Below are 22220 nucleotides of genomic sequence, written 5' to 3'. Positions count from 1 at the left end.
ACCAGGAACACACGAACAGGAACAATCACCCACAAACCAACAGTGAAAACAGGCTACCTTAATATGGTTCCCAATCAGAGACAACGTAAAACACCTGCCTCTGATTGAGAACCATATCAGGCCAATAAGACAAACCTAAACAAAGAAACACATAACATAGACTACACCCACCCAGCTCACGTCCTGACCAACTAAACAAAGACTAAACAAAGGAAATAAGGTCAGGAACGTGACACCAGTTCAATGTAAATGGCACATATCCATATATGGCAAAGGTCTATTTGCATATAGACTTACTGCAGCTCTGATTGGTTATGCTGCACTGGTCTGTGTAGAGTACGGGCTACGTCGTATTTAATAGAATCCTACTCTGATGCGTTCTGCCTACAACATCATCTTGCATAGTTTGTTTTGTTTCGGTATGTTGCATTGAAAGTGGCTAATATTGCGTTGATTCGATCACAATTGCCACAGTAAAGGGAAACATTAATAGTGTTAACTAACAGGGAAAACTCAAGAAAGTTGAGTGAAGTTCGATCTCATGCTTCTCTCAGTCTTGGGCTACTGTGCGCCTGCACACGCAAGCAGCTTAGAGGGAACATAAGCCCCCAGCACAAGGTGCACCTGTGTAATGATCATGCTGTTTAATCAGCTTCTTGATATGCATCACCTGTCAGGTGGATGGATTAACTTGGCAAAGGAGAAATGCTCACTAACAGGAATGCAACCAAATTTGTCCACCAGATTTGAGAGAAATAAGCTTTTTGTGCAAATAGAAAAATCCTGGCACGTTTTATTTCAGCTCATGAAACATGGGACCAACACTTTACATGTTGCGTTTATATTTTTGTTCAATATAGTTGTGACCTACTGTACTATCAGTCTTGACATGGCTCAAGATGGTCTTTACACCAGTAGCTCTACCATCAGACCGTGTCAGGGGGGAAGTGATATCATAATCTATGACCTCTCCACTGGTGACATGGCAGTATGTGTGTCTCCTGTAGACGGGGGAGGGAGGGGGGGAGGGACTGACTGAGGTCTCATTGTGCGCCGGTGGGCGTCCCTGGAAATTCTGTGACTTCGGCATGAGTCATCCTCTCCAACGGACAGACAGCTATGTGTGTGTGTGACGTGACCGTTTGTGTGCGTGTGTGTGCATACACGTGTCGATCCGTGTCTCTTTGTTGATTCAGGTTCTCTCGTTACTTTGATACCAAAAGCCTAACGTTCATTGGTAATTGTCAGCTGTTGTAGCACGTGTTGCTTGCTGTAAGTGAAATGGGCCTATTCAAAGCAAAAGAACATTGGGACAATGTGGAATCTCCGAGGAGTTTATGTGGAATATGATGCAATCATTAGCAACTCCTGACTAATTTTAACATGAAAAGTAAGAAGATAAATGGATAGTGCTAGGCTATTTCGTGTAGTGAATGATACTTGTTCAGTAATATTTCTAAGTAAGTACTGTGGGATTGAAATGTTCTTACCACATATAACATGTGAAATTACGATTACTGCTGAATCCCAGGTTCTGGTTTGTTTTCTGGAAACTGTGATCTCATGACCATATTCGGTGCTGGCCCAAAATAATTTCTTCCCTCACTTCAAATTTTATTGGTCTGTTTTTTATCCATTGACACCCACAGAACTGTCCACAAACAAAAGAGCTCTGTGCCTTTCCTCCATATTCCTGCTTGTTATTCCCCACAAGGACCTCTGTATTCACACTGGGGAATGTAACGGTTCTGAGACACTGCTCAGAGCAATGGATACTTGAGAGAGAATAGTGTTAAGATGGCCTGTTCCACCACTCAGAGAGACAGAACTAAGCCATGATTCATTGACAATTAAGGGCTTCAGACACGGGTTACAGTGACACTGAACTGTCTCATTACACACACCTGATTCCAATTCCCCTGATTAGTAATTGTATACATGTGCCCTCTTTTCACAATTGTCTTGTCGGTTATTGTTCCCAAGTTTGTTGGTCTTGTCAGTACCTGTGCTGAGTGTATTGTGTACTCGGTATTATGGGTCTCATCCCGTGTATTGTTGTGCACTTGTTATTATGGGTCACTTGTATTTATTCAAGTTTTAACCTCGCTCTTTTTTTTGGGTTACAGCCCTGTGTTTTTGTGTACGTGTTTGTTTTGGGCTTCGTCCCTGTGCCTTTCATGGCATGTTGTATTTTTGGGTCGAGTATTAAAATCCCCTCTTACGTATTCCTGCGCGTGTCTCCAATCATTTATACAACGTGACATTTAATATGACATTTAGCCTATTTGAAATTGTGACCTTCTTACATTCACCTTCATGTTTATTCAAATACTTTTCATTCAAATCATATGGTTTGGTTTCAATACTTTAAAACCAAATGGTAGGTCCAGGTAGTCACAAAAATAGATGGATGTTGGTTAAATTGTGATTTTAATGATTGGTGCGAATTTGGAGCGGTAGTTTTTTTTCTTCCTGTGAGCGTGGAGCGAGCCGTTGGAAAGGACATGGAGTGACTTCATGAGCTGGATTTCCAACAGCTCAACTCCGCTCACATACTCTGTTCCTATGTCATAAAAACAGTTTGAGTTTGTTAGAGGTTGTGGAAGAAGGATGAGAGGAGAGTGCCAAGCAGCATGCTGCTTCTGAAGCTAACAGTGCTGAGAGGGGTGTGGTTTGCGCTCTGCTTTCTTTTCCCCTAGACACTTCTCACCCACTCAATCTAGTCTTTTGTCTCCCTTTCTCCTCCCTTTCTCCTTAACTAGGTTTATGCTAATTCCACCAGTCTATTCTATTCCTGTATTCCCTCCTTCTACACCGTTCTCCCTCTCCTCTCCTCTGTCTCAGAGAAGGTAGGGCTGCAGGGAGTCTCAGTAGGAATAGCAGACTAGGGCTAGGTTCTTTGCCGGAAACACAAGTCAGAGGGCTGTGTCTGCTCTTTGCTGCTGCAGTTCCAGTAGACCGCATCCCTGCCATGTTCTGACACAAAGATAAAGGGTTTCTCAGCTGCTGCACTGTGGCTGGCCATCTCTGACCACTGGCTCTGCAGCCTGAGGAGAGGAGATGAGCTCATTCCTAAAGCTGCTGCTCACTCCATTCATATACTAAACATGGCTGAAATCCACGGCTGTGTCCAAATACCAATACTTTAGTCCTAAAAAGTAGGCTGTTTTTGAGCATGGGACATTTCGAAAATCAAATATACTTTAAATGCCTGGATGTCATACTCATTTCGGATTTGACGACAGCTGATAATTTGCTGTCAATTAGATATGGTGATGCCCAACTGAAATGAACGAATAGCGGGAACAACGCAATGACGCATTCGCTGCACACTTTTTGTGAATTTCACAACCACAATGCATTGGAAGAGGAGGGGCTGCAAGTTTTGAGTAAATAACTTGGAAGATGGAGAATAGCAAAGCTTCTACGGTGGTGTTCAAATGTAAGTCGTTTTTGTTCTCCTTAAAATTATCACAACTATTTCATCGTACATACATATTTGAAAACAGATCTGCAGCCTGCCATGCCTTTAGCTAGTTACATGCTTTAGTAGGTCTAGAAGTTAACTGTTAGAACAGTAACCTTAGCTACAGGGTTACTTGCTGTTGAGCGACAACTTAATATTTAATGTTAGCTAGCTAGCTGCTACTTGTAAATACCACTAGCTATAACGTTAGTAACGCGGTAGCCTACATTTCTATTTTCCACAGCGGTGCTGGTCCCAACAACTCTTCTAGTTCTCCTCACGTTGGTTCATCTGCGTTGAGCTGATTGTAGTGTTCATGCCATGCAATATTAGTTTATACCTGAATGGTTACCGCCTGAATGGGTCTAGTTTCATTGCACACATAACCTGTTATGGTGTAAGTAATGGTAAAATGCACTCGTTACTGTTTCACCTTGGCGCTCCAATTTGATAATGTATGTGGCAGTCTGGCTATCTACAGAAAGTTCACACAACTCTACTTTGCTCATGTTTTGGTTAATGTTGTACTTCATCTTATGTCTCTTCAGAATCTACGTGAAGGAGTGTGAGCTGTCACCTGCATGGGTGAAAAAGGAGTGGGAGAACCTTAAGCAAAAATACACAGTATGTTAGCTTGACATTTATTGCTGTGCTGTACTTGGCTAATAAAGTTTTCTCTGAGAGCACCAGCACTTTCCAATATATTTCCTATGCTTCAACTGCACATTCATGTATATAAGTGTGAAGAGAAACATGTGACAAAGGTTCACGTATTCCAGAGAAATGTACTGTAATTGGCATAATACCAGGGCTTTACATGTAGTATGTTTTGATGCTGAAAGTGATCATTTTTCAGGAGTTGAAAGCTCCCCCCACTGGAGTCAGCACTGAGGGAGGGGAGGCCACAGCTGCATCCTAGAAGTGGTGATGGATGAGGCGCTGGGGGGCTGCCACTCATCACCCCACCGGTTTGGACATCATCTCATCCTCCCAAGGTGCAGCTGTGGGCTCCTCTCCATCCCAGAAAGGTCCAGATGTGGAGTCTGGAGAAGGAGGTGCCAGGGAGGCACGTCTTATGACTATTTTAGAGGCCATGAAGTAGTTATGTATTTTGTATATCATTTAATTTAGCTATTCATTTTCTAATGTTTTTGGTGAAGTCATTTTTTGTATATATTTTTTTTTTTAAGTAAAAAAAAATGTTGTCCCATTTTCTCCCCAATTTTCGTGGTATCCAATCGCTAGTAATTACTATCTTGTCTCATCGCTACAACTCCCGTACGGGCTCGGGAGAGACGAAGGTCGAAAGCCATGCGTCCTCCGAAGCACAACCCAACCAAGCCGCACTGCTTCTTTAACACAGCGCGCCTCCAACCCGGAAGCCAGCCGCACCAATGTGTCGGAGGAAACACCGTGTACCTGGCCCCCTTGGTTAGCGCGCACTGCGCCCGGCCCGCCACAGGAGTCGCTGGAGCGCGATGAGACAAGGATATCCCTACCGGCCAAACCCTCCCTAACCCGGACGACGCTATGCCAATTGTGCGTCGCCCCACGGACCTCCCGGTTGCGGCCGGCTGCGACAGAGCCTGGGCGCGAACCCAGAGACTCTGGTGGCGCAGCTAGCACTGCGATGCAGTGCCCTAGACCACTGCGCCACCCGGGAGGCCCGTGAAGTAATTTTTTCGTGGATTTCAGTTTTTTTCATTGAAATGTGTTTCTTGTTTGTAATAAAACATTTTATTTGATACCAGTACATCCACTGTTGGTGTGTTTTACTTTCAACATTAAAAAATACATTCGTACATCTGAGCTATCTTGTTGCAGGTGCCTGGTAACGATTAGATAACTTGAAAGGAAAAAGAAACTTACACACTGCTCTTGCTAGCATCACTTTTTCTATCGAAGCTTATGCTTCGGCCTCTTGGCCTTCGTCAGAGATTTTTGTTCTATTTTTTTGTTCTAAATAAACCATCTTTGGTATAGTAATTGATAATATTTCTATAGCGCTTTTCATCTCCCATTCCTTTTAAGCTTCAGTTGACTCTTCAATTGATACTTGCATAGACCTACGGTACACAAGTTTACCCCAAATACGTTGTTCTAAATGCTAGCTAATGTTAGCCCAAAACAACACTCCGGTGTTAGTGAAAGGCAATGGAGAAAGGTCACTGGGTGGGGCTATAAATGATCCTGTCCGGTTCATATGTGAAGCCATAACTGATGGTGCTTTCAAGACAACTGGGAAAAAAACTTCCTCTGACTTCTCTGAGCTGAAGATCACTGATGTCGCGATTTTTCACAGTCTGAGCTCGTTGTTTTAGAGTTCCCAGTTGTCTTGAATGCACCAAAAGTATCTGTTTCGCCTGTGGCATACTTTTTACCAAACAGTACGTGATAAATAGTACACAGTATGCACTTTAAGTAAGTAGTAACCAAGACAGATTTCAGACACGGTCCATGTCCTTTATGTTTACGTACCATTGTATTCTGAAAGATGCCATTCACCTGGTTATCTCTGTGCAATGATAAGCAGTTATTTATTATGAGTCTGGCCTCCATCGTCATGGGAATAGTCACCATGTTTTGCTGTCATTCCTACCCCTGACACATAGTAACCAACAAGAATACAATCTCTGGATAAAAGCAGAAAATAACACATTGTTGTCTCTATAGTCCCACAAGTATCAGCTACTGGTCTCTTGTTAGATAACAATTGCCTGAGGTTCCAAACAGAGCAATACGATTTGATGGCAAGCCTTTCATACACAGGAATCGAATCATAAGGAGGGGACACTGAACAAAGGCTGTGATCTAATCCAACCTTTTGATTTATTGAATTGAGCTCTAACAACAGAGCAGCAACTCCAGCCTGTAGGACAGCCAGCAGGCAGATCAAACAGAGAGAACACACTGGGCCTCCACACCACAGAGAGACAAACAGACTGTCTGTACACACCAGCAGAGTGCTGTTAGCCGGACACACTGCCAGGAACATTCTGGAAACAAAGTTCCCTATTCATTCACAAGATCACTTCAGGCCGTACCTCTTTTGAAAAAGGTTTTGGATAGGTATTATTTATCGGATTTCTAGTGGTAGAGGGGGACGTTAGCTCCATGGGAATAAAAAATAAAGTTTTATAAATGTGTCATGAAGCCCAGCCCTATCTTGGCACAGCTCCGCCAGTCCATTACTCAAAAGGCTGTGGTATGCCATTTTAATTAGTGTATTTGACATTGGAACGGTCCTGAATCTCAGAGAGGAATTTCCCCTTCCTCAAGATGCCCTCTGCACTGGCCAGAGGGAGAGACATGGAATGAGAAAGTGAAAGAGATGGACAGGAGGCTAGGTAGAAGGGAGGGTAGGCTACAAAGTGACTGTCAAGGAGAGACAAATTGATGAGCATGCCACCTTTCAGTGAGCCAAGACTTGCTAAAGTAATAGACAGTGAGAAAAGATACATTCCTTTTCTTAATGCTCCTATTACCTTCAGTCCCTGTCCTTCTGAATGAATGAATACTGGGCATTCTTCAGAATTAACTGGCACTGAGAAGAATGGCATTCTTCTATGTGCTCACCGTCTATGGAACACTCCATAACCAGTTCTGTAAATGTGGAATGGGGGAAGATGTTGACAGTGTGAAAGGGGCTGAGACCATGCTTGAGTTGATCCTCTTAAAAGAGGAAGAGGCATATAATGAACTGGAACATTGGGGCCAATGTCAGATCATTTTTATTTATTTTATTGAACCTTTATTTAACTAGGCAAGTCAGTTAAGAACACATTCTTATTTACAATGACGGCCTAGAGAAGACATTGTAGTGACAGTCAAATTATTTGTGTTTTGTAGTTTGGGTGTCAATCTCAACGGCGATTGGCTCCTCCAGCTATAGTATGTTTGTTTACACAAGCAAGATCTTTACTCATGAATATTTCATTTCACTTTCCTATTTAGTAATTACTACACACATGTAACATATTAATGTTACATGAGAGGAGGAGAGTTGCATCAAAAACTCCCTCTCTTCGATCTAACGTTTTTTCTTACTCCCACAACTATTTCTGCACACACAACCTAAGCTGGAAACTGGGATTTGCTTGTGCTCTAGAGCATCATTGATATAGACCAGCTTGAGGTGGATGAGCGGGAGTGAGAGAGGGAGAGTGTGCTTGCGGTGGTAGTTGGAGAGATCTCTGGTGTGTTTATAGGACAGTGTGTCTGCCAGCGGAGTGTTTAGAATATCTCTCTCACTGCCTTGTTTTTACTGCTGGGGCTGGAGGCCTGTGTACACTATCATAATGCACAGTAGTAGTTTGTCATGAAAGGGAGGTGAAGGTGGCAGATCTATTTTGGGTAAGGAAAATCCCCAACGTGAAAGTGGGCCTGTACTAGTGGGTAGTTGCTTGTTTTTCCCCACGTCCAGAGATTGTCTGAGAACAGTTGCCTAGTTTGTCCACGTCTCTTGTTTGGATGGCATGTAGTCGATTGTTCATTTTATAAATTACATTTTATTTAACCTTTATTTTCACAGGGACTCATGCTGAGACCAATTGTCTCACAGAATAGCCCTGTATACACGATTCAATACACATCAAACACATCAACATGCATGTGTTACAAATCAAAATACCTTCAGTGATGTTGTCATGGTGATGGTTGAGCACAGTGATTAGACACTGGCAGACATACTGTATCATCCCCCCTCCCACTCAAATATATCAGACTCTCTCTTTAGGTTTAAAGAAACAAGAAGCTGTCCAGCTCCCTCTCAGTCACTTCAGGGGTTTGTGTTCCACTTGGCTGCCTGGTAGTGTGGATGAATGGAGGCGGCTGTGGAAGTGTGCTAAAGGGTTTGAGACAGAGGTTAGCCTGCTCTCTGGGACTCAGGGAGCTAGTCTTTAATCTGTGTGAAAGAATAATTGTCTGCTCAAAATAGGTCAGTGCAGTAAAACACCGCTGGTCATTGGAGATTGTAGAACAGAGGTCTGATAATATCAGTGTTCCAAGACTTTTATCCATTTTAAGGCTCAACCTTAACTTGATTGCGATCAGTTTACAAGAGCCATTTAAATCTTGTTGGATGTTGGATGTTGGATTCCCTGCCTCTTATCCTTCCAGCCATGGTGCATTTTCTTTGTGGTTGTGTGAAAGGCTTCTTTAAGGTGAAAACAATGCCATGTGAATGATGGTGATGTAGTCTTACCTAATCTAACCTTCTTCTCCTCTCTCTCTCTCGCCCTCTCTTTCCCTCTCTCTCTCTCTCAGGCGGGAAGTGATGGCGAGAGCATTGGGAACTGCCCGTTCTCCCAGAGACTCTTCATGATCCTGTGGCTGAAGGGAGTGGTCTTCAACGTCACCACAGTGGACCTGAAGAGGTGAGGGAGACACCAGACCACCACGTCACATTAGCTAGCTCACTCTTCCACCAGACATCACACTAGTTCGCTTGCTCACTCCTCCAACACACGCCACACTATCTAGCTAGCTCAGTCCCCCAGAAGGGATTAGCCTGCTACTCCTCAGCTCTCAACTAGCTCCTGGAAAGCCAGGGGAATATTCTCTCTCTGCTCTCCTCTTTCATTGGCTCTCAGAGCTTTTCTGGGCTCTCCACTAAGACCGTAGCAGCCTAGCAGAACACTTTGATCCAGCCACACCTCAAACAGCCACACCGCCCTAATTGCTTATTTGGTTTTCTCATGACCTTTCCAAACCTGAGAAATCTGGAAAATAAACAAGCTGCGTTTTGGAGGGGCTAATTGAGGTTGTGCTTACTTCCTCCCTAGATGTTATTTTTCTTACTCTAAAACAGGATCTAAAAGGATCATCTTCCCCTCCCAAAGTAATTTGAACACTATTTAGCCTCGGCTGGAACTACAGAAAACTTTCTTCCTCATGTTCACTGTAATGCTGCCTGGCAGCTCCTTACCCAGCCATTATGTCCCTCTATGAGTCAACCTGATTATTTTTCCTCTTCCCAGGCCAAGGCTGCTGGCATATGTGTGATTATTTTCAGATATGGTCAAATGAACTCTTAATTTCCATGGGCCTTTCATCATTGCTGTTTGACTCAGACAGTCCAGTATACAGCAGGCTCTCTGATGAAGTGGTTTAGAGGGGAAAGCTAACCCACTAGATGCTTTTCTATCGCTTTGCATCTCTTCTCCTGAGAGAGCTCAGAAACACTGCTACCTCTGCCAGGGTCGGTCCTGAGGGTAATCTAGACAAGACAAGACTGAGTAGTACCAATAGCAACCTTCTTTTTTACCTCTGAAGGCACCAGAATGTTGTCTGTGAATGTTGTCTGTGGGTGTCTGTGAATGTTGTCTGTGGGTGTCTGAGAATGTTGTCGTTCGGTGTCTGTGAATGTTGTCTGTGGGTGTCTGTGAATGTATTTGCGCATGTACGTCTATGTCTGTGGTGTGTAATGGGAAACAAGCTTCTGGAGGTCTTGTAAAAGGCAGTGGAGGATGTCCGCCCACTTAACAGTGTTTGTTTCCCCCTCTGTCAAACATGTCTTTGTTCAGCTGTTCAGACCAGGACTGATAAAGGCTTCACTTTTTCTCCAGTCAACAGAAAGGCAAAGTATTGCAAAAGAGTTTGTCTTATTTTATCCCTTTTTATTACTATATGGAACTCAAAGACATTATATTTTATTTACTACCATTCCACATTGATGTGATTGTGAGTAGCCCACTTAGTAAGGAAAGATGTAGAATTACGATTTCTAATCTTAAATTTTGCAACCTTGGTATGGAAAACTATTTTTGGCCCAATTCAATGACTAACATGTCTATGATTAAATCGTTTTTATTTATCTTCTTGAGAGAACACTTTTACCTCCTCCCACTTAATGTTGCCATGGGGCAAGTGTGCTTCCTGTGCTCATTCCAAAGTGTTGAGGTCACTTCCTGTTTTGGTGCCCCTGTGACTTGTTGGTCCTATGAGTGTGTTTCACATCTCCCCTTATAGGGACATCTTAACCACTGTACGTACGCACATCACATTGCATTTTGACTTGGCTTGCATGTGAAGCACTCTCTATGGATAGGTCAGTGGTAGGCTGTTCTCTGCATCAAAGTTAATTTGCTCCACATTATTTAGTCAATTAACTCAGTCATGGCAATGCTAATACTTCTACACTGTATGACCTAAAAAGGTTTTTATTTTCCTTCGTAATTTAGTGATTTGGTTTGTGTGGATCATTATGAAACATGACAAAGGGCTTTGTGCTGTTGACAGGTCCTTCATCACATCCTCATTATGTTGTGTGTGTTCTCATCATATCTCACCTCCCAGACACCTGGAACAAAACAAGCCTGCTCTGAGCACTGCGGACAGCGGAATGAACTTGGCATACACACACATGCACAAACACACGTACACAACCCTGTTGAAAATAAATTCCAGCCCAGGGTCTGTGTGTGCGAGGGGAGCGCTAGAGAGGGCTAGAAAAGTCTGGAACAGTTGAGCATGGAACTGGGACAGGGAATTGTGTCCTGTCCGTGGGCCACAGCCACCTCCACTGACCTGAGAAAGCAATAGAACTGGACCCTGGGAAGAAACAGAATAACACTAATGATTGTTGATGATTGTCAAAGACTAGACCGAGACTAGATGGATTATAAGGATATAAAGTGATAGGTTAGTGAGTAATCAGTGACGTCTCAGTTGTATAGTAGTAGTATAAAACTTTATCCCCAGGGGGAACTTGGTTTTGCAGCAAAGTCATCCATACAAACAAGACAGACATTTCAACAACATTAAGGGCTTTACACAATATAAGGTATGCATTGCATTTGGCTGATATGGGTATTTACCAGTGTGTTGTGACATGCCCACTAAATCCCCTGTCTTCTCCTCTTCCCAGGAAGCCTGCAGACCTCCAGAACCTGGCCCCAGGCACACACCCTCCCTTCATCACCTTCAACGGGGAGGTCAAGACAGATGTCAACAAGATAGAGGAGTTCTTGGAGGATGTCCTCAGCCCACCCAAGTGAGTCATCTCGTCTGGGTGGTAACAGCTCGTCACGCCTACTAGGCACATCACACTGCCTTCAAGTGTAGATACCTAGGTTACAGTATACACTCTGCTTGTTTGAGATCTAACCAGGTGTGTCATCTGTTTGTGTGTGTGTGTGTGTGTGTGTGTAGGTTCACCAAGCTTAGTGCCAGACACCCTGAGTCCAACACAGCTGGGATGGACATCTTTGCCAAGTTCTCAGCCTTCATCAAAAACTCAAAACCCAATGCCAACGAAGGTGAGCTTCCACTCCCTATAACATAATTAACAAGCACACACATAAACCTATGTGCTTCAACAGTTCTGTGGTTGCTAGGTGACAGCAGCAGCCTGAGGTCATTGGTGGCTGGGTGACAGCGCGGGGGGGGAGGGCGGGCTGCCATGTCAACATAGAGCTTTTGTTCTCCGTGGTGGCCCCTCTCTGTCCCCAGTACCATTCCTGCCACTTTCCCCCTGTACCCCATGTCACCTGGCTGGGCTCTCTAAAGAAACAACCAAAAGCCTGGTAAAAACAACAGAGCGAGATGGTCTGGAAATGAGCTCACAGCAACTCTCTTGTCTCCCCTGGCTTTTGTTTAACAGGCATGCCACAGCTATAAATATATTGCCAACAGACATGTTTTGTACAAGACAACAGATGACAGTATACTGTAGCTTTGCCTCAGTCATATTGGCTATTGTTTCTCTGTCTGTATGCCATGTTAATCTGGGGTAAGCTGTTTATGACACAGTATCAGTTCATGTCCTCTGGTATCTTGGATGGTATGGTTTCTTTCTATTCTCCACCCTGTGGAAATATTGACCTGTCGTGATGGTTGGCTTTGAATATCTTCTGGGCTATGTCAACAGTACTTTATTGCTGAAAGTCATATCTGAATGATAAGCATGCCCTATTTATAGGACAGTCACACTGTAAAATGTAAAACACAATATGCCCAGTCACACACTCTCCAACTGGCTTGAATACATAACATTCCAATAAGTCGAATTTGCTCAGTGAACCACAATTAGTCCAACCCCTGCTATCTATTTTAGTTGTATGAACTACTCCTTATTTGGGCTCCTCAAGATAATGTCAAAACTGGGATCAAGGAATGTACTCTCTCAAAGTACTTCAGCAAGGCAGCTTAAGTTCTGCCATCTTGCTATAAAATGCTGCCCTCGCGTGGGAGACTACAGAACTGCTGTGTGTATCCTGTAGTGTCGGTTTGAAAAGTGGTCTAGAATACTCAACACAATGCAGGCAGGCTGGTTTGTGAATGCTATATGCAGTTGACAGTTGTTGTGCTAGTGTTCTGGAAATTACCACCAGGGACACCTGAAGTCAATCTTAAATGAATCATTCTTTAGTATCAGCAAGCTGGAGAGGTTCCAACAAACGTAATGCACCAAGTAGTACACGTCTGTCAGCAGCTCAGCCGGGGCAGTCCCGATACTTCTCTTATATACTGCTTACACGACAAGTTATATTTGATATAGCTTATTCATTTTTCATCATTAATTCATCATTAACGTTTGGTTCATGCATGTGACCGACCAATACCTCACAAGGCTTCTTCTCTCCAAGCTGAGCCAAACTGGTTATACTGATGGTGAGGATTTCTCCCAGGCACAATCAGTCACTTGCAAGAACCCAGTAAAATTGGTTATTAGAAAAGCACAACAATAAAATGTTCCTTCACATTAGTTAGAGATGATAAATGTTCCTTTTTTTGCTGTAGGTCTGGAGCGTGGGCTGTTGAAGACCCTGCAGAAGCTGGATGAGTACCTGCGCTCCCCACTGCCTGACGAGATCGACCACAACAGCATTGAGGACGTCAAGATCTCCACTCGCAAGTTCCTGGATGGTGACAACATGACACTGGCTGACTGCAACCTCCTTCCCAAGCTGCACATCGTCAAGGTAAGAGCAGAGGCCAATAAACATGACATTATACACTGAGTGTACAGAACATTGTATACTCACTGCTCTTTCCATGAGATAGACTGACCAGGTGAATCCAGGTGAAAGCTATGATCCCTTATTGATGTCACCTGTTAAATCCACTACGTTCAATGTATATTAAGGGGAGGAGACAGGTTCAAGAATAATTTTCAAGCCTTAAGACAATTGAGACGTGGATTGGTGTGTATGTGTGTCATTCAGAGGGTGAATGAGCAAGACAAAAGATTTAAGTGCATTTGAACAGAGTATGATGGTAGGTGCCAGGTGCTCTGGTTTGTGTCAAAAAACTGCAACGCTACATAGTTTCATGTTCAACAGTTTCCTGTGTGTATCAAGAATGGTCCACCAACCAAAGGACATCCAGATAACTTTACACAACTGTTGGAAGCATTGGAGTCAAGATGGGCCAGCATCCCTGTGGAACGCTTTCGATACCTTGTCAAATCAAATCAAATCAAATTTTATTAGTCACATACACATGGTTAGCAGATGTTAATGCGAGTGTAGCGAAATGCTTGTGCTTCTAGTTCCGACAATGCAGTAATAACCAACAGTAATCTAACCTAACAATTCCACAACTACTACCTTACACACACACACAAGTGTAAAGGGATAAAGAATATGTACATAAAGATATATGAATGAGTGGTGGTACAGAACGGCATGGCAGATGCAGTAGATGGTATAGAGTACGGTATATACATATGAGATGAGTACTGTAGGGTATGTAAACATAAAGTGGCATAGTTTAAAGTGGCTAGTGGTACATGTATTACATAAAGATGGCAAGATGCAGTAGATGATATTGAGTACAGTATATACATATGAGATGGGTAATGTAGGGTATGTAAACATTGTATTAAGTGGCATTGTTTAAAGTGGCTAGTGGTACATTTTTACATAATTTCCATCAATTCCCATTTTTAAAGTGGCTGGAGTTGAGTCAGTATGTTGGCAGCGGCCGCTAAATGTTAGTGGTGGCTGTTTAACAGTCTGATGGCCTTGAGATAGAAGCTGTTTTTCAGTCTCTCGGTCCCTGCTTTGATGCACCTGTACTGACCTCGCCTTCTGGATGATAGCGGGGTGAACAGGCAGTGGCTTGGGTGGTTGTTGTCCTTGATGATCTTTATGGCCTTCCTGTGACATCGGGTGGTGTAGGTGTCCTGGAGGGCAGGTAGTTTGCCCCTGGTGATGCGTTCTGCAGACCTCACTACCCTCTGGAGAGCCTTACGGTTGTGGGCGGAGCAGTTGCCGTACCAGGCGGTGATTGTAGAGTCCATGCCCCGACGAATGCCCCGTCCATGCGCAACTCAATATTTTGAAGGTGTTCATAATGTTTGGTATACTCAGTGTACACACACAGTTGAGTTCGCGAAGTCCCTATAGTAACCCCCCAGCTAAGCTACCTGTGCTATTCTTATGATAAAATTGAATGCTTATGTTGGACAAATAGAATACATCTTGACACAGCAAAGCCCAGAGCACTTAGTGATTTATGCATTCTGCTACCCAAATCATTTTGTACCACCCTTGGCCTACAGAGGGACCTCTTCTCTAGAAGTTTATCTAAGAATACATTAATTAATCAATGTCCCCCTCCATCCACAGGTGGTGACCAAGAAGTACAGAGGCTTTGACATCCCCAAGGACATGACAGGTATCTGGCAGTACCTGCAGAACGCCTACACACACGAGGAGTTCACCAACACCTGCCCCAGTGACAAAGAGATCGAGATCGCCTACCAAGACGTGGCCAAGAGGCTGATCAAATAGGCCCCCCCCCCCTTACCCCCAACACTGGGACTGGTCTGTTCAGACACGAGAAAGAAAACTATGGACTACCTTTCCTTCTCTCCTCATTTATAGCAAACACAATGCATGAGCTCCTTTGTTCTTACTTTTCCCTTTTATCTTTGGAGATATCTTGAGTACATGAAGCAGCTCAGAAAGTTTACTGACGGTCCATTGTTTATAACTTTTTTTGTTTTCTCTTTGATATGATGATTTGAATGGCGATCTCCCAGATCAGACGCAGGCTGGTGTGTATCAGAGCTTATCAGTGTTGGAGGGCAATCTAAACACACTTCTTATGAAGTGGCCTTCCGGGTGACCCTCTGTCTCCTCATGGGAATATGGTCACAACCTGTGTTTTTCTATTTTCCGTTCAGCTGTTCAATATTAATTTGCTTTTTAGGCTTGCTATGAAAGTGAAAATTACAAGGCTGATTTTGTGTTTTGGCTACAGAGTTGATTTATAAAGTGTTGAAAGATTCAGTGTTTTTGGCTCTAGAGGATAAATGAGGACAGGTTTCACTGCATGTAGACAGACGCTAGGCCAAACCACCGAGTTTGACATATTGGTGCGATATGCTTCATTTTACTGTTGCATTGCTTAAGTCAATTGCAATAACTATAATAGAAGTAAGGCTACATGTTTTCCATGCTCTGATACCATTTTCCTCCTTGACCTTATGCTGAGCTCAGTCAGGGCTTTCCACGATGTACCTGTACCAGGTGCTTGGATGAGATGTTTTCAGCTCAGGACAATGGAACCTGAGATTAAAGAAATATGTAGCAATGAAATATTAGATAATATCTAGCAGAAAAAAAACAACCATTTAGACTTCATCACTGCATTGCCTCACATCACTGCTCCATATAGACACTGACACTCTGGGCAGTGAAGCTCCATTTTACCAGAAATAACATCTGTTTTTTATTTTCTCCTGTAAAGCATGAAGGGAAGTCTTTAGCTTGTGTTGTTCTGGCAGCAGTGGTAGCTTATATTATACTTCAGCCACCAAAAAGGGCACATTAATTCTGGTCTCACTGTGGATTGAATGACTCCTGCTATCTAAACTAGTGAAGTATAAAAACCACACACTTTCTCTTTCTCCCATAGAATACGGAAGAACGGTAATGTGCAGTCAGGCATCAGGAAAGATGACACTAAAGATATTTATGAGAAAATTAATCGGGGAGAGGAGAAAAGTAATGTAATGAATATCATGTAGGATTTCATTTTCTCATTATTTCGAATGCTCTCAAAGGTAGTGAATGTATTCTTTCGTAGTTCCAAAATGCTTTAGTGTGGATAAAGCAAAAATATATATTGTTTTGTTTTCTATCTCCCTTTGTTTTGCCGCCATCTTTTCAGACATTTGTTGTAATACACATTTCATGAAAGGAATTGTAAATATTTGTTTTGATTATTCAGAAAATAGGCATTTTTTACCTGCTTGGGTTTTAATACTAGAAGACATCTCCTCTGGCCTTTTTTGTTTTCTCCTGCACAGAAGGTTTTCAAAAATCACTGCAATGACGACATGTGTATGTCAATGTCAGAAGAAAAGATCCAGGCTATGTCATGGCTTTTTTTTTTAACAATATTGACTTTATTGAAATAAACCTCTTATTGGCACTCTGGTATGTAGCTGTGATTGCTAGGGGCTGTTCCAGAACACAGAATCAATACGTTCTAAAATCAGTTACCTAGTGGGCCTACAGTCACTGTACATGTCATTATGTTATGGGTGATTGAGGGGAGACAGAGCAGAGGGGAGTATACTCCAAAACAAGATCAATGCATTAGCCAGCTAACTTGCCTTAATATTCTGAAATCACTTTATATTTTTCACAAAGATGGACCATGCACATCTAAGTTTAGCTTTCTGAGTTAGTGAGGTAACTTTGGTCAACTCTGATCGGGATAACCTGGTCATATGAAAGTGGCTCACCTTTTAGCCAGGTAAGTTTATATGGCAACGAATCCTTCAGAACTAACCTGCTCACAGCTAACTCCACCAGTGGAGTCTGGCGGGAGGAGCTATAGGAGGACAGGGTCATTGGAATGTAATAAATGGAACGGAGTCAAACATGGTTTCCATATGTTTGATACCGTTCCATTTATTACTATAAGCCAGCCCTCCTATAGCTCATCCCACCAGCATCCACTGAACTTCACTCACCCTGAATTAAATGACTGAGCCACGATTTGAGGACCAATGAAATCAGATTCCTTCCCTCTTGCAAATATTGCATCATCATCCCTTTCATTTGAGGAAGACTACTGATTAAATATTTTATTAATCAATTGTTTTTGTGTAAAAAAAAGAAATGTTAAAATATGACATTACACATTTAGTAATGACAGAATGCATTTTAAACTTCACGCACAGTATAAACACTTGTATGATGACATAATCTTTTATGATAAGAGTTGGAGAAGGTGCATTGAGAAGCACACCAAAGTCGGTGTTAAGGATATGTAATAAAAGCCTATTTCAAACTATAGCCTGCTGAATTTGCGCGATAACTTTTCTTTCATTTTGATTTCGGCACAAATTTAAATGCGGAATTGACTCGCCCATGGAATAAAGTTTCAGCATTGTCTCAATGAAGAGTCTAGCGTTCGACTAGCCATGTGCGACATGCACGCGCAGTTACAACCCTGCTAGTTATCAGCAGGCTGACGAGCAATCTCCACCGTCGTAGTATAGATGAAGCCTGAGCTGGAATGTGAAGCTAACTGATGCTGGTTAGCTTTAGGAAACCCTGAGTAGATCTAGCTTGCTTCAATGGATACCCCTCAGTTTGTTAATTAACTGACCTCATAATTTTCACTAAAGTGGAATGAATGTCCACCCTCCTTCCAACTGAAGATGCCTTCACATTCAGACTTCAGCTGCATCATCATGTTTTGGACCCTGTCTGCTCCTAATTTGAACTATTTCCGCGTTGCACTGCACAAACAAGTCAATTCTACTGGCAGATAATTCCCAAAGTTGTGCAAGCAGGAAGAGGTGCAGGGGTGTCCTCCAGATCATTAAAGTGTCATGTTTCACTCACAGACATTCTCTTCTGGCTAAATAACATTTTCACACAGTCTCTCTCTTTCCTCATAACTCACACAGAGGAAATCCACCCAGACATAAACAGATGGACTGTGGTGTGTGTGTAACCAAAACAAGGCTGGCTATCATTCAGTCAGACCACACAGTTATTAGGGGTGAGGTGAGTGTGGTGTATTATGGTAATTGTGTAATGAGGGAAAAACCAGGAGGGGTTGTTGTGTGTCTGATATGTTAAGCCTGTGCTGTGTTCCAGGGGAGAGGTTATAAGGACACTCCTGACCTGTAAAACGACTAACCAAACTTTAAAACTGACCTTTACCCTAACCCTAACCGTAACCTAACTTGAACAAATTCTGAAATTAAATATCGCTTTGCAGGTCAGTAGTGTCCATATAGCCTTTTCTGTGTTCCAGTCTCTGCTCTGCTCTGGGCGTGAACAGGAAGGCAGGAGCCAGATCACCAACAGGGGGAGCTAGTCACCATAACCATAAGCATTGCCATCAGCATTGTGTCAATGTGATGTTATCTCCTAAGAGAGACAATGGCATGTTATGAGTGTATCTCTGGTTACTATATGGTCATAAAATATGTTTTTGAGCAAGTGGTTGGAAGGATTTTTTAACCAATCAATATTAAATGCACTAATTGTTCAGCCAATACCCTTGTTCTTTAGAACTGAATATGTATTTTGTTTATTTGTTGGTGTCTGTGGTCACATAAGAATCCAATAGAGACCATATATTTTGCCATATTTCACAATTCATGTCTGTTATCATAGTGACTGACTGGTATCCTATGGCGTGTTTTCATGGATACCATGGGAAGCCAGGCTTCCCCAAAAAAATGACAAAAAGAAAAACATACAAAATAAATTTTCTTTTGTGTCTCTGTGTTTCATAAATTTCCTTCAATTCGCAAGAGGCTGAATGTATCTCACTGGAGTGATTATCCAAGCGAACGAAACAACGCCCCTCCGTCTCTGTATGTGTAGCCCATCTATGCTGTCTGGTCAAAAATAGTATGACATTGTTGTCCCCAGTAGCATTGAATTCAAGGGAAGTCAGCAAGCATTTGGCCTCCATTGAATTAAAAAAATAATAATAATAGCAAATCAGCTTTGAGCTAAGCTGAGTAAACTCAGCTGTGAATGGTCCTGGGGCACCAAAAAAAAAAGTCTCAGGGGATGCCAGTTTGTCAGAAGCTTAATCCAATCACATCACATTAGAAGCCAAAGGTCATTGACAGAAAACTTGAATTGCTGCATCCCGTTGTGTCTTTGTCCTCCGGTGTCTAGCTAGCCAGCTAAAATCATCCGTTTCCTAAATTAGCAGTGGATGGAAATAGGGATTTGGACTTGTGGTTTTACTTAATTCTCCGTACTGACCGTTGGTTATAACGGCGATTCTGATCCAACCATACATTCATACATTGTGCCCCTGGCCTGAGAGGATAGAAGTTCAACATGTAGCTAGATATAGTAATGTTAGGCTAATGTTAACTAGCTGGCCTGGCGCATCGTTGCCCATGAAAGGAAGTTAAGCGTTGCCATCAAGATTGTGTCAATGTGACTTTCTACCTGCTACACCAGAAACAAACTGAAATCAACTTTTTTCTCATTAATTCCACTCATAAGATAGAATGAACGTGAGCGTCATTCTTTGAACCTCAGAATTGAACCTCGGCGATTCCTGAGCTTGGACGCTGCCATTGGACGTGAGCCAATGCAGGCAGTATAGCAGCTTTCATTGATTTCCAAGGAAGCACCCCCTCAATGGCTGATGGCAATTGAGTGCCACAGTATGAGTCATAATACCCATAAAACCTAGTGGTCAAACACGGAAATGGTTCCAATCGTTTTTCCACCATACATTTTTCCATAGGGGATTTTAGAACGAGTTCATATAAGGTCTGTGTTTCGTGTAGGCTTACCTTGGCTTGACGTTTTGATAACCAAGGAAACCTCTCTCGGACAAGGTACTGCAACTCTTATCAATATATTTGCCTGTAATTACATACCATAAAGGAAATGCTAATTAGCTGCTAATGTGGCTAACATGCAGAACTACACATCCTGTCACAAGCTTTAACGTCATCACTCAAGGCAGTGTTGCAGGGTGGAAAAAAACGAAAAATTTCTCCATGCAAACTCTCAGCAACAAGTTGCAAGGAACCTAACAAGTAAAGTCAAATAGAATAACTAGTGGATATTATAGCCTTTTTGTAGTTTCTTGTTTAAATAAATTATATTTTGTATTTCTTGTGTATATTGTTGTTTAGCATCTTTCAAATTACCTATCTTAGCATTTTATGACTAGATTTTGTTAAATTACTCTGGCCTTTCTAACCGACTAGCTAACCTTAGGTCTCTCTGTCGATCAGAAGCAAGGATGGTTCTGTGCTATGTACCGGATTGTAACCACTACTCCAATAAGCATATGTGCATTTTATCGTTTTCCGACCTCTGTAAGCTGCTGGAGCCGTGTGATAAGGTTTGCTAGCTGCTAACAAGCTATTTTTGTTAGGTCAAAAATCTGTGGTTAGCTAGGTGCTTATGAACAGATGCTAAATAACCCCTGACTATAGTTACATGTACAACGCATATTCCTTACAAGTAAAAAGAAAACCAGCATAATGACTGTTGTGACCTCTTTAGTGAGCTAGCCAGCTAGTTAAAGTTAGCTCATAGTTTGTGTAGTCATACTTTTTCACATGGTGACATGCTAGCTAGAGTTAGCCCAACAGAGAAGGGATATTTAGCTAGCTAGTTAACATTAACTCACTGTTGGTGTAGTCAGACTTGCTAGCTAACGTTAGGCCGGCACTATGGCAAGGATAGTTGGTTAGCGCGCATGACACCACTTAGAAAAGTCTGACTACACAAACGGTGAGCTAATGTTGACCAAATATCGCCTGGTGGGTTAGCTAGTTAGGTACCTTGGTTGGCTAGTTATCTACATTAGCTTAAGTTAGCTGGCAAGTTAGCTCATAAAGGACTTGTGGGCTCAATGCGTTCCTCATACAAAACACAAACGATTTTGTTCATCTGTCCATCTGTTGTACATGTCTAATCAAATGACCTGTGAAGCCAGTTAGACATGTGTTATGATAATTTTGTTATCAATGTTCATAAACTTCAATTACTTCAATTAATCTACTCAGTCTGCAATTCAGAGTTTGTAAGATTCTGGTTGAATGATACAGACAAGAGTCCCAGCTTACAATAGTCAACATGTTTATTCACGGGAACGTTCTAACATAAAAAATGCAAACCCAGTCTTTATAACAAGTTCAAATCTTAATCTACGCCTTGCTTAGACAGTCTGTGTTTTTCCACTACACAGATACATTGTTTAATCTGCAACATGTTTCATAATTGTCTGCAAGCCTAACAGTTTCTCCCCTCCACGGGTGGAGACAGAATGTCCTGTAAGGAACACAGTAGTCCAGCTTGTCTGTCGATAGCTCCTCTTATCATTTGTTTCACACTTGCACCCTGCTTACATACTAAAAAGGAACAAAAGGTCCTTGTTCTAATTCTGACTAAAACTACACACATCATCAGATTATAGTTTTATGATTCTAATAAATTTCGTACAATTATATGGTTTCAGAGTGGAATTATTTAATCATTATCTTTAAACATATAAATTATTTTATCAATCCACCCTTAATGACTAAATAATACACACTGATATATCAAACACTATATGAAAACATAAATGTTATACAAGAATAAACCAAACCAATACCTGTATTTTCATTCGATACTCATCAATGACTGTTCTAGGCCTATATCCAATTATGACTCTTCCTGTTTAGGATTTTCATCATAATCTTCATGAAAGAAACAGTCTCTGTCTAAACATTGAAGATAGTCTCATCTAACATTGGCTCCTCGTCAGTGAAGGAACCAGAATCATCTACTAGGTTTGGAGG

At 42.2% G+C, this 22220-nt stretch overlaps 1 protein-coding gene and 1 long non-coding RNA gene across 2 annotated transcripts in view; both read left to right on the top strand.

Moving 5' to 3' along the window:
- Positions 1 to 16852, top strand: part of clic4 (chloride intracellular channel 4) — a 34231-nt gene extending 17379 nt beyond the window's left edge. The window contains exons 2-6 of the mRNA XM_071366282.1: positions 8732 to 8841; positions 11334 to 11459; positions 11618 to 11724; positions 13208 to 13389; positions 15040 to 16852. Of these exons, the coding sequence (XP_071222383.1) occupies positions 8732 to 8841; positions 11334 to 11459; positions 11618 to 11724; positions 13208 to 13389; positions 15040 to 15204 (690 nt within the window). The 3' untranslated portion in view covers positions 15205 to 16852. The remainder of the gene's footprint in view (positions 1 to 8731; positions 8842 to 11333; positions 11460 to 11617; positions 11725 to 13207; positions 13390 to 15039) is intronic.
- LOC139553696 (uncharacterized) lies at positions 2786 to 4752 on the top strand. Its single transcript, XR_011670706.1, has 3 exons — positions 2786 to 3442; positions 4015 to 4090; positions 4323 to 4752. It is a non-coding gene; the product is annotated as an uncharacterized lncRNA (long non-coding RNA).
- Positions 16853 to 22220: the final 5368 nt, after the last annotated feature.

This window comes from Salvelinus alpinus, chromosome 25 (genome assembly GCF_045679555.1).
Source record: "Salvelinus alpinus chromosome 25, SLU_Salpinus.1, whole genome shotgun sequence".
NCBI lineage: Eukaryota > Metazoa > Chordata > Actinopteri > Salmoniformes > Salmonidae > Salvelinus > Salvelinus alpinus.
This window is presented reverse-complemented; position numbering and strand designations above follow the sequence as displayed.